At 36.8% G+C, this 13,632-nt stretch overlaps 1 protein-coding gene across 4 annotated transcripts in view; it reads right to left on the reverse strand.

The window, feature by feature from the left end:
* The window catches only part of VPS54 (VPS54 subunit of GARP complex), a 101,016-nt gene that overhangs the window by 50,201 nt on the left and 37,183 nt on the right, over positions 1 to 13,632 (reverse strand). For all 4 annotated transcript variants that reach the window (XR_011473172.1, XM_070429330.1, XM_070429331.1 and 1 more), the window contains exons 5-7: positions 11,494 to 11,528; positions 8,819 to 8,950; positions 3,909 to 4,294 (exon numbers count right to left, since the gene is read on the reverse strand). Coding sequence is in view for 3 of the 4 variants with exons in the window: in XM_070429330.1 (XP_070285431.1) it covers positions 3,909 to 4,294; positions 8,819 to 8,950; positions 11,494 to 11,528 (553 nt within the window). In the remaining variant the exon portion in view is untranslated. The remainder of the gene's footprint in view (positions 1 to 3,908; positions 4,295 to 8,818; positions 8,951 to 11,493; positions 11,529 to 13,632) is intronic.

The raw sequence follows: 13,632 nt of genomic DNA on the forward strand, positions 1-13,632 counted from the left end.
AAATGAAAGTGGCGAAATAACAGACCCCATAGAAATACAAAGGATTATAAAAAAAATACTATGAACAACTCTATTCCAACAAACTAGACAACCTAAAATAAATGGACATATTCCTAGAAAAATACAAGCTTCCAAAACTCAATCAGGAAGAATAAAAAAAACCTGAATAGGCCAACAACTACCAATGAAATTGAAGCAGTAATCAAAAATCCTCCAGCAAAAAGAAGCCCGGGGCAAGACAGCTTCACAGGGGAGTTTTACCAAACATTCAAAGAACTAAAACCTATCCTCCTCAGACTATTGCAAAAAATTCAAGAGGAAGGAACACTTCCAAGCTCATTCTAAGAAGCCAGCATTACCCTAATCCCAAAACCAGATAAAGACACCACAAAGAAAGAGGATTATAGGCCAATATCCCTCATGAACATAGATGCGAAAATCCTCAACAAAATTCTAGCAAATCAGAACCAGCATTACATAAGAAAGATTATACACCATGACCAAGTAGGATTTATCCCAGGGATGCAAGGATGGTACAATATCAGCAAATCAATAAATGTGATACATCACATAAACAAATTGAAAGATAAAAATGACATAGTCATATCAATTGATGCAGAAAAAGCATCTGACAAATTCCAACACCCTTTCTTGATAAAAACCCTCAGCAAAGTGGGAATAGAGGGATCATACCTCAACATAATAAAAGCCTTATATGACAAACCTACAGCCAACGTCATATTCAATGGGCAAAAACTAAAACCATTTTACCTAAGAACAGGAACAAGACAGGGATGCCCACTTTCACCACTCCTGTTCGACATAGTACTGGAAGGTCTAGCAATAGTGATTAGACAAGAAGAAGAAATCAAAGGTATCCAAATTGGAAAAGAAGAAGTAAAACTGTCATTATTCGCAGATGATATGATACTGTACATAAAAACCCTAAAGACTCCATCAATAAACTATTAGACTTAATAAACGAATTCGGCAATGTGGCAGGATACAAAATTAACGCCAAGAAATCTATGGCATTTTTATACAATAATAGTGAAGTTACAGAAAGAAAGATTTTAAAAAATCCCATTTACCACTGTACCAAAAAAATTAAGATACCTAGGAATAAACTTAACTAAGGACGTAAAAGACCTGTACTCGGCTGAAACCGGTTTGGCTCAGTGGACAGAGGGTCGGCCTGCGGACTGAAAGGTCCCGGGTTCAATTCCGGTCAAGGGCATGTACCTGGGTTGCGGGCACATCCCCAGTAGGAGATGTGCAGGAGGCGGCTGATCGATGTTTCTCTCCCATCGATGTTTCTAACTCTCTATCTCTCTCCCTTCCTCTCTGTAAAAAATCAATAAAATATATTTAAAAAAAAAAAAAAAAAAGACCTGTACTCGGAAAACTACAGGACACTGAAAAAAGAGATAGAAGAAGATATAAACAGATGGAAGAACATACTGTGTTCATGGATTGGTAGAATCAACATCATTAAAATGTCCATACTACCCAAAGCAATCTACAGATTGCTTTTCACTACCCGTTAAAATACCAACAGCATATTTCACAGACCTAGAACGAACTCTCCAAAAATTCATCTCGAATAAAAAAAGACCCCGAATAGCCCCAGCAATCCTGAGAAAGAAGAAAAAAGTAGAAGGGATCTCAATACCAGATATCAAGCTATATTACAAAGCCACTGTTCTCAAAACTGACTATATGTTTGCACAAGAACAAACATATAGACCAATGGAATAGGATGGAGAACCCAGAAATCGACTCAAACCACTATGCTCAATTAATATTTGACAAAGGAGGCAAGAGCATACAATGGAGTCACGACAATTTCTTTAATAAACGGTGTTGGGAAAATTGGACAGATACATGCAAAAAAATGAAACTATACCACCAACTTATAACATTCACAAAAATAAACTCAAAATAGATAAAGGACGGGAAACCATAAAAATCTTAAGAGGAATCCACAGGCAGCAAAATCTCAGACATATGCCAAAGCAGTATCTTCACCGATACAGCTCCTAGGGCAATGAAAACTAAGGAGAAAATAAACAAATGGGACTACATCAAAATAAAAAGCTTCTGCACAGCAAAAAGAAACCATCAACAAAACAACAAGAAAGCCCACTGCATGGGAGAACATATATGCCAATGTTATCTCCGATAAGGGTTTCATCTCCAACATTTATAGGGAACTCATACAACTTAACAAAAGGAAGACAAATAATCCAATCCAAAAAATGGGCAACAGACCTAAATAGATACTTTTCAAAAGAGGACATACAGAAGGCCAAGAGATATATGAAAACATGCTCACAGTCACTAATCATCCAAGATATGCAAATCAAAACGACAATGAGGTACCATCTCACACCTGTCAGAATGGCTATCATCAACAAATCAACAAATGACAAGTGCTGGTGAGGATTCGGAGAAAAAGGAACCCTCGTGCACTGTTGATGGGAATGCATACTGGTGCAGCCACTATGGAGAACAGTATGGAGTTTCCTCAAAAAACTAAAAATGGAACTCCCATTTGACCCAGTGATCACACTTCTAGGAATATATCCAAAGAAACTAGAAACACCAATCAGAAAGGATATATGCATCCCCTATGTTCATAGCAGCACATTTTACCATAGCTAAGATTTGGAAACAGCCTAAGTGCCCATCAGCAGATGTGTAGATTAGAAAACTGTGGTACATTTACACAATGGAATACTACGCTGCTGTAAAAAAGAAGGAATTCTCACCATTTGCAACAGCATGGATGGACCTGGAGAGCATTATGCTACGTGAAATAAGTCAGTCAGGGAAAGGTAACTATCACATGATCTCACTCACTTGTGGAATATAATGAATAACATAAACTGATGAACAGTAACAGGTCCAGAGACAGAAAAGCATCGATCAGACCGTCAAACCTCAGAGAGAAGGAGGGGGGGGCGGGGGAGGAGGAGAGATCAACCAAAGTAGTTGTGTGCATGCATAGAAGCATAACCATGGACAAAGACACTAGGGGGGTGAGGGCACGAGTGGGGGAGGGCGCACAATGGGGAGATAAGGACACATATGTAATACCTTAATCAATAAAGAAAAGAAAAATGGGGGGGAAAATGAATTTATAATTCAGTAATAAACTTACTTTGAAGCTACATTTTCCAGAATATATTAAGTATCTTTTAAGCTATAGAGCACATATCTTCCATAAAAATTCTCTGTAGTTACGCAGAGTGTAAGGTTTAGATGGGTTTCCTAGCAAATAGAAACTTCCACAAGAACACTTAACCGAATTAAATTTTGTGGCTTGTAATGGGTCTATCAATAAATTAAACATTTTGCCATGATCTCACGTAAAATAACTAAAATCCTAACCTTAAAGGTATTTTCAAAATAATAACAGAAAAAACTGGGTCTTTTCCAACACCATGTGGAGTTTTTTGTAATGTGATAAACAATGAAAATCAGAAATAAAATTTAATAATTATTAAATTAAAAATCTAGTCTAAAGCTTTTAAAAGGAACTTAATTTTAGATATATTGGTATTTCTTCTGTTACCTTGATACTACCTTGACAAAAAAAATATTCCTATATTTCTAAAACGTTAGTTTCAAAGTTGTGATTGGCCTTTCATTTATTTCATCTACTAGAAAACGTAATTTTGCTTCTTCATCCAAATGTCCTTGTAAATATTGATCCTTATGAGTTTTGTTTGTTTAGCTAAGAATAAAATATCAGAATGATAACATTACTAAACAGATCAATCTGGAAGAAAAAATAACCATGTAACTTTAATCATACTCACATTTCTTCAGCTAACCTTACACACTAAAATTTATACTTTAAAATTTTCTAACATTATTTCTAATGGTTTACTTAATTGACATACCGGAAGCTGTGAATGCCCTGAAGTTCCTGCTGTAAAACCTCTTGTGTTGTTGCTATTAAGTCCAATGCTCCAACGAATTCAGAAGCAGATAACAACACCTGTACGGTAGGTTGAGTCTGGTGTACAGTGGCCATTAACTTCAGTTTATTGTACACTTTAACACAATTATTTCTGCTAAGTGCCAGTCTTAAAATGTGTAGTGATCCTTCACACATTACTTTATCAATCTGTGCAATTTTATCTCGAAGCATTTTTACAGCCTGGGAAGTTTTCTTGAGGTAGTCCTGCAATTCGTGTTGAGAGGTCATTGCATGAAAAAATGCTTCTGAACGTAGAGAGATCTGGTGAGCAATGTTTACTTCCACAATATCCAGGTAATGGCTCAGCTTGAGAGGGAAGGAGAAAAAAATCATGGAGTATTATAAGTATACCTTCCTTGACTGTCCAAATACTTCCTGAAAATGATACAAGATTTCTACATGTATTTTAATCCCCTTTGGTGAACTGTTTGCTTATGGGATCCTTGGTATTAGACATAACAAAATGGAAGAGAGGTAAAGATATAGCCCAAAGATTAATAAAATGTAAGACAACAGAGTAGAAGGTGATTTACTGCTCTCCAAACACTAACCTCTTTCTAAAAAGTAAAAGTACATCACAGTCATCTCAGATTATAATCTAGCTTCAGAAGTTCTAAAATCTGAGAGAGCATGAGCTCCTTAAACCCCAGACATCATTGTTATCATTAACATACAAATCACTTACCTGACTAAAAGATGATTATAGTTAATATTTACTGACCTTCTCCTTTTATGTACCAGGCACTGGTATATTATATACGTCATTTTCTAATTTTAACAATCTTGGAATAAAGGTATTATTATTCTTATTTTACAGATGAAAAAACTGAGGCTCAGAGGCATTACAATACTTGAAGTCACATGGTTAGTAAGTGTCAAAACTAAAATTTGAAACCAGGTCTGTCTGACTCAATAGTTGAAGTTGTTTATACTATATACCATGCTGCCTTGAAATGCTGAAGAATTCATAAAAGACCAATTGGTGGTCCAGTCACAAATTATAAAAAGTACTAAAATTTATTTGGATTTTTTTTTCAAGGATGCTTATTTCACATCTCAAAAATTATTAGCAACTTGTAATACTCAGTTCATTTCCAATGTATTTTCTTCTTAAAAGGTTGACAAATGCCTTAAATAATTAATTCATATATATTTTTATAACACTACCAAGATGAATTCCTAGATTAACATAGAAATTGTTACTCTAAAAGAATTAGAAAAATTAAAAATGCTTTCTAATTTCAAATATGGACTTCTAAAACTTGCATTGTCTTTTCTTCCTCTATAAGTGCATATGCCTTTCCATTTGTCTCCCACTTGCTCACTTGATGGTTCTTCAACCTATAGCCAAAATTTAGGGATTATTTCTAAACATCTCAGGAGAATTCATAGCGTTAAAGGGTTAATGAACTTTCAACACTTAGGACGCTTAAGACTGGAAGAGATTATTTGGTCACCTAGCCTGTATCCTTAATACCATGCAGGATCACAATATCTTCAGTAAGGCTCCTTCAGTAATTTATTATAATACTAGAGGCCTGTTGCATGAAAAAATTCATGCAATAGGCCTTCCCTTCCCTTGGCTGCTAGCACTGGTTTTCCTCCCGCACCCGGGACCCAGGCTTTCGCTCTGGCTGGGCTCCAGCCGAAGCCACCTCGGAGCCGTCAGGCTTCGCTGCTCGGCAGGCCCCGGGGCCGTGAGGCCTCTATACTCTGCCTGGCACCGGGGCCCTGTGGCCTCGCTGCTCCGCCTGGCACTGGGGCCATGTGACCTCGCTGCTCCGCCAATCCCGATGCCGTGTGGCCTTGCTGCTCCGCCGATCCTGGGACAGTGTGGCCTCACTGCTCCGCCGATCCCGGGGCCCTGTGGCCTCGCTGCTCAGCCTGGCACCGGGGCCATGTGGCCTCGCTGCTCCGCCGATCCTGGGGCAGTGTGGCATCACTGCTCTGCCGATCTTGGGGCATGTGGCCTCCCTGCTCCGCTGATCCTGGGGCCATGAGGCCTCGCTGCTCCACCAATCCAGGGGCCGTGAGGCCTCGCTGCTCCACCGATCCCAGGGCTGTGTGGCCTCGCTGCTCCACCAATCCTGGGGCCCTGTGGCCTCGCTGCTCCGCCTGGCACCAGGGCGTGTGGCCTCACTGCTCTGCCGATCCCGATGCCGTGTGGCCTCGCTGCTCCGCCAATCCCGGGGCCGTGAGGCCTCGCTGCTCCACCGATCCCGGGGCCGTGAGGCCTCGCTGCTCTGCCTGGCGCCAGGGTGTGAGGCCTCACTGCTCGCCCCGGGCCATTAGACTTTGCTCCACCACTTGGAACATAGTATGCAAATTAACCGCCATCTTTGTTGGCGGTTACTTTGCATATCGCACTGATTAGCCAATGGGAGGCGTAGCGAAGGTTCGGTCAATTACCATGTTTGTCTATTATTAGGTAAGACTAGAGGCCCGATGGCACGAAATTCATGCAAGAGTAGGCCTTCCTTTCCCCAGCTGCTGGCACGGGCTTCCCTCTGGCACCTGGGACCCGGGCTTCCCTCATAGCCCTGGCTTCATCTAGAAGGGCGTCCGGAAGGACGTCTGGTCGAATTAGCATATTACACTTTTATTATTATAGATAAAATAGGTTACAAACAAGAAATTTTCCCACAGTTAAAGTTTCTTGCATTTATACCTTTCTGCTATTGTTCTTTTCATCTTCAATAAAGCTGTTCATTTATTTACCTAAAAAGCCATACTGAGGACAAATGTATTAAGGTACATTGCAAGCTAAAATGGATTCAATTTTCAGAACAGTAAATGGAGCACGGGCAACTCCTTTAGGACAGTGCTATTCAGAAGGCAGTTTGTATGCTGCTGCCAGTCTGTGAACTGTTTAGTAAGTCCATGATAAAATAAGGAACTTCACTAGAATGTAAATCAACTACATCACTAAGCCCATTGCATTATTTTTTTTTAAAGAAAACTTGCTTAATGAAGGAAGCAGTGCAATAATTTACATTCTACTGCAAATGCCCTATCTCATTGCAGGCCAGCAAATTTCTCTGACCCTGATTGTATCATACCCTCTCTTTAAAGCTAGCAAGATAAAACAGCTGATGTCAATCATAAAGTGAGTTTGAAACTGCTCTTAGAGTTCTGTCTTCCATTAATTTTCTAAAGCAGAATGAAAAAAAGTCAGAATATAAATGTAACAAATCTGATTTTGCAACTTAGCAAAATAAATTCCATTACTTTAGTCACTTTAAGCATTTACCATGAGAAAATTGTCTCATTTGAATTTCAAAGATTTCAACAACTTATCAATATTCCATTGACCTACTCTTTTCAAAGGTATAATATTTTCATAATACGTTTCTTATTAAAAGTCTTTAAAGAGAACAATTTTTAAAGTATTCCTAAAAATATTTATATAATCAATGAGGTTTATATTAGCTTTTGTTGTTTTTTTCTTTTAAGGTTTTATTTTATCAGGATACATACTTGGAATGTGAAAAAGTGGTCTGGAGTGAGCCTATGTCCATAAACCCATCAGATTTATGAATCTGTTCCTACTCAAGGAAAATCTTTGTAAGTGAAAATGTTTCCAAAGCAAAAGTTAAATATTTTTTCATTTTTAAATCATTTTTATTTTTCAATTACAGTTGTCATACATTTTATTAGTTGCAGGTGTATACCCAAGTGATTAGTCATTATGTAATTTACTAAGTGATCATCCCAATAAAACTGTAAGAAAAGGAATAGTCATGATTCTTTTCCTACATTTCTTCTCTTATCCTCCCCGAGTTAGTCCTTTCTTCAGTTACTGAGGACTGGACCTAATTTATTGAATCATCTTCCTGGGAGAAGCTTTCATACTGTCAAGAGATGTCACTAGACTATAACAAAATGCTTTCTTTTCAGTTTAAGAACCACAGTCAGTTTTAGGAAAGCTCTAAACTGAGTGGGGAAAAAACAACAACAAAAAACACCACCAACAAAAACAAACCACAGATATCAAAGGTCTTTACATTCTTGATATGTGAGTTAAGATATTTTTAAAGTTCTACATTTAAAATGTTGTTCAAGATGTTAGCTTCTGAAATATAGAACATTGTAAAAAAAAATTAAAAACTGCTGACTAATATGCAAAAGACTAGGGCTTTGTAAAGCTAAAAACATTTAGGAATATTGATATGATGGTTTTGCTTTAAAATAATAATCCTTATTGCCTGGCAGGATGGCTCAGCGGATGAGTCTAGAACATGAACCAAGAGGTCACCAGTTTGATATCTGGTCTGGGCACATGCCTAGGTTTCGGGCTCCATCCCCAGTAGGGGGTGTAAAGTTGGCAGCCGACTGATGTTTCTCTCTCATCGATGTTTCTATCTATCTCTCCCTTCCCCTCGCTCTAAAATCAATAAAAACATATTTAAAATAATAACCCTTTCTATGTAAATGAGGAAAAACAGTGCCTCAGGAAAAGCTGATTTTTTTATGTCTTAAATCATAAAGAATATAAAATTGGCAATATATTGTTCAGGATAAATGTAAAGCAATTATAATTACGTATGTTATCTAATATGTCCTTTCGACTGAAATGCTACCAACTGCTGTTTCAAATAATAAGCATTCAAACAATAAGCTTTTCTTTTTTCACCAGCACAACTTATATTCCATTGAATCAAAATGCTATTACTTTTTCAGTAAATATTCGAAGGCTTATAATTATCAATAACAACAAAATAAAATTAAAAGAAGTAATGCTTACTAAGTAACTAAATCTGAACCCATGCCAAGTAGTACCACTTAACTAGAATAAAATTTTCTACATGGGAAAAGTAAAAAGGAAAATACCTTTTCTTGTAGCAACTTTGAGGAAGCTGCATCACGATTTCCTTTTCCACCAGCGGTATTAAAATGAGACCATGGTAAAACTGAATTAAAAGTTAAAGAATCGTCCAAGGCAAAATCTGGTTTCATAAAAATCTATCAAAAAAATTCATTTCTCTCGATTAGAAAAACATTTTCTTTACATTCATTCTCTCTTCTAAAATCATAGAGCATTAAACAATTATTATTTTGGATCTCAAGCATAAACAGCAAAAACAAGTGATAACATGTTATTTACATAAAATCTGTAGAAAAATGTACAAATCTCATCTAGGTAAACATGCTCATGAAAGATAGAAAAATGTTTTTTTGCCTTAACCAATGGATGTGTGAAAGGCTGCCTGCCCAACTTAGGGGAGACTTAGGGGAGTATCGAAGATGGAGCCCCTAATTATTCCTTGACCTTCCCAAACAAGCCTGTGCATATGCAGACCCCCGGGTGTTTATTGGAATGCTTATGCTTAATCCCTGGATGCCCTTGCCTAGAATACAATGTAAACATGTTTCCTCCCAAGATTACTCACCCTACTGATTATATCTAAAGATAAAAATTCCAATAAAGGCCTAACGAGGCAGGCAATAGGGGCTGCCCTGGCCACTAGAGCCAGGGGCCCCTTAGCCCTCTCTTTCACAGTCAAGCTGTGTCTGAGTAATTTGTTCATCCTCGTTCAGGGGGCTGCTGGTCAGCCCCGGCAAATGGAGATGATCATTCCATTACAACTTGATCAAATGCACTACTGTAGTCCCACTGGGCACACACCAAAGGGAGATAGTGTGTGTGTGTTTTTTAAATGCCAGATATCAATTTCTCTATACTTATATTTCTAATTTCTCCTGCTAAAATTTCTTTCAAAATTGTTTTTTAAACATACACTAAACTTTAAAATCATAACAAATTTAATTTTATGAAAAGCCAACTCCTTTTCTCTTATGTATCACATCCATCTGAGTACTAAGTAGTATTCATTATATTTCCTAAATATTGCTTGAATCCCTTCATTCCTCTATCTCCATAGCATTTCATCGATGCAGCCCTTCATTATCTCTGGACTACAGTAAATGGACACTTAATGATATCCTTCCCTGATCTATCCACTATATTTCTGTTAGATATCCCTTTAAACGCAAGATTATAACTGAATTAACTTCTCTGTTTGAATCTCTCAATAGAGTCCCATGACCCACAGACCAAGCTTTTTAGAATGGCATTGAGAGTCCTTCAACTTTTAGACCCACTTACCTCTTTTTATCTTGCCACTATTTACAAGTTGAATTTGAGCAGTATTCAAATATCTTCCATATCCTCTTATGCTTAAGTATCTTTATACATGTATTTTTGGCCTAGAATGCTCTTGCCTATCTTCCTAGAGAATTCAATCCAATCAAAGGGGCAAACATGTCCCTGTGTATGACACAGAGATTAATCACCCCATCTCTGAACACAAATATACTATGTACACTTATTTATCTCTACTTCACAAAAATTATTTACTTAATATGTATATATCCTCCTGGAATATGTTCCTCTAAGATTGGATTTATAATTATTATTCTTTGTATTCCCATAAGGCCTAAAACATGCTTTAATAAGTTTATTACTTCATTAATTTTATTCTATTTACTGATTCCTTTTATCTTTATGCAAAAAATTGTTATGAATGTGATAGGGAAAATCTAGGGACATGAGTATATTTTCTAGTCACTGCTTTAGTACTACTGAAAGCATTGATTCATTCAATAAGTATTTACTGGTTGTCTAACTCTTATGCTAGGCACTAAGAGAAAACAAAAATAAATTATTACAGAGGTACTAATCGCAATGATCTTTAGTCCAAGGGATATGATAGAATATATACATAAGTATCATATAAGAGGAAGAATGACAAATGCCTTGAAAGGGAAGGCTGGGATCTAGATAAAATGCTATGGAAATTCAGCAAAGGGGCAAAATTATCTTCAGTTGGGGAGAAATGTATTCATGTAAAGTTGCCAGTTAAGCAAAAGAATGTAAAGGATTAGATATAGGGAGATGATGGAAAGTCTTTGTCTGGGTTCAGGAGCAGTTTAAGAATGGAGTCAACAAAAGAGTCTGACTGAAGTAAAAGATGTGTAAAGATTAGGAGGCAAAAGTTAAGAGTGTAACTACGAATGGAAATGAATAATTAAGGACCTTAAATTACAGAGTTTGAATTTTATTTTATAGGAATCAAAGAATTTTAAAAATGACTGCCCTCTCTTTTTTGTTTCTACCCTTCATCTGTCTGTCTCTTCTAACCCTAAAGAGCAATTACCACAGACGCCTTTGAGAATCTGATGAATGTAAGGGATTTTTTTCCCAGAAAAAAAAAAAAACCTCATCTATTACACATCTCTACAAATGTTTTCTTCTAAAGGAAATGTCTTTTAATAATTTGAAGGGAGAGTAAAATCAACAAAATCCTTCTTTTAGAATGGAGAGACTTAAACATATTTGTAGGTTTTGATGATGAAGAGATTGATGATGAAAAGGAGAAGAAAGAGCTATAACAAAGTTACAGAAGAGGCAAAGTGTCAGAAAACAGCTAAAAGAAAGCTTCTTAAAGGCAAAATTAAAGATCAAATATTAAAAAGCAGTATTCTCATTTTTTAAGCTTTGTTACCTTAGGTACTTGCTCCAGATCTGTCCTGGATTTATCTATTAAAAAAAGGGGGAGGGGGAAGGGAGAACATGATTTTTTAAACTTGTTTTCATTTTACTTCCATAAAATATACTTTGACAAGATTCAATACTATACTAGGTCACAGCCAAATACCACATAAGTTTCTTTGTTCAACAAGTATCTATTAAGCACCTCCTGTATCCCTAATAGTATACGAAGCACTGAATATGGCATATGTGCAAATAATTTTAATCAATTGTATACTAGCAATAAAACAACTTAATAAATTTTAAGTAAGAATCACTAGTCTACAATGAATTAGTCTATAATGATTAGCTACTCTTATCAAGTTTTGGTGAGATTAAGTTTGGCATGCTATGTAGTTTTAAGAATGAATTAAATTCTAAAATAGAGCCGAAACCAGTTTGGCTCAGTGGATAGAGCGTTGGCCTGCGGACTGAAAGGTCCCAGGTTCGATTCCGGTCAGGGGCATGTACCTGGGTTGCGGGCACATCACCAGTAGGAGATGTGCAGAAGGCAGCTGATCGATGTTTCTCTCTCATTGATGTTTCTAACTCTCTATCACTCTCCCTTCCTCTCTGTAAAAAATAAATAAAATATATTTTTTTTAAAAAAGGAAAAAAAATTCTAAAATAGAAATACTGTTTTCTAATTGTTCAAAATATCCCCCATCCCTTCCAGAATTTCTTCTGATCAAAGATATTTTTAAATATATTAATTTTCTTCTAATACATTTTAGTTTGTATCATCAACAAATTTATCTGTGCCCGTCTGGTGTGGCTCAGTAGTTGAGTGTTGATCCATGAACCAAGAGGTCCCTGGTTGGATTCCCAGTCTCCTTCACAAGTGCCTAATTTTCTATCTGCCCCTTAAATGTGACAGCTTCCTAGTGTTCTATTATCAGTTATTTTCTCCCCGCTATTCACATCCTTCCTGGGTGATCCCATCCATGCCCTTGGATTCAACTACCATGATACTGTCTAGCATATTGTCTATGATAATGTCTACTATACCTACATCTCCAGCCCAGATCTCTTTCCTGAGCTCCCGGCTACATACCAAACATGTTTGCAAAACTGCAATTAAACCAGCCTCTATCTCCTCCAGAATTTCTCCTCTTATACTGGCTATCTCACTGAATTGCACCTCACCTAGCCAGCTGCCCAAGCAAGAAACTAGGGAGTCATCCTTGAATAAACTTGTTCCATTAACAACAACTAACTGACCACCAAAACCTATGCCTCAATCGCTCAAAGGCCTAATATCCTCTCCATCTTCATTATAACTGTGAATTGGGGCCACATGATTTCTCACTTGTATTATTGCAATAGCTTCCAACTGTCTCCTTGACTCCAGTTATATCATCCAAAAATTTATTATCCACAACTGTTTACACAGTGAAATGTATAACCATAAATTTGATTTTGTATGGTTAAAAGATTTTGTAGCTCTATACTGCTTTAAGAAATATTCCTTAGCATGGCATACAAGGCTCTTAATCTGACTCCCACCTATTTCTTCGGCTTCTCTTCTTCCTCCCAGTAGAGCCAACATACTGAACTCTTGCAGTCCCTTGGACATGCTAATTTATCTCTTGACTCTATGGCTTTATACAAACTATTCCTTCTTCCTGGAATGCCTTTCACACATAAATATTTCTCAATAGCTAGTTTAAAACACAGGCAATCATCATCAACTCTAGGAAATCTTCTAAGCTAAGTTAGGAGCTGTATACAATCTTGCCATGCTGAACTTATTACTTGATATACAGTGCTGCAATTTTTTGGTTTATTTATTTAACCTAACTCAGGAGACCATCAGCTTCTTGAGGACAGGGACCATTTCTAATTCAACTATTTTTTAAGCAACAAGCAAAGTGCCAAGCACACAGATATTACTTAAGTATTTGTTGAATTGAAGACAACACTATCATCAGACCCAAGACTTTTCTCTTAAAGCTTTTAGAAAAGATTATAACAGTAAGCTATAAAAATTTTACTAGAAAGAAAAATTGTAAGTATGACAGCCTACAAGGTCCCCAAGTTAAGATTTTGTTCATTAATACTATTCTCTTCTACAAATTTCACATATTCATCTACATATTATCTACAAGTAGAT

Source organism: Myotis yumanensis, unplaced genomic scaffold (genome assembly GCF_028538775.1).
Source record: "Myotis yumanensis isolate MYYU_CA2020_CCGP unplaced genomic scaffold, mMyoYum1.0.hap1 SCAF_11, whole genome shotgun sequence".
Taxonomy (NCBI): Eukaryota; Metazoa; Chordata; class Mammalia; order Chiroptera; family Vespertilionidae; genus Myotis; species Myotis yumanensis.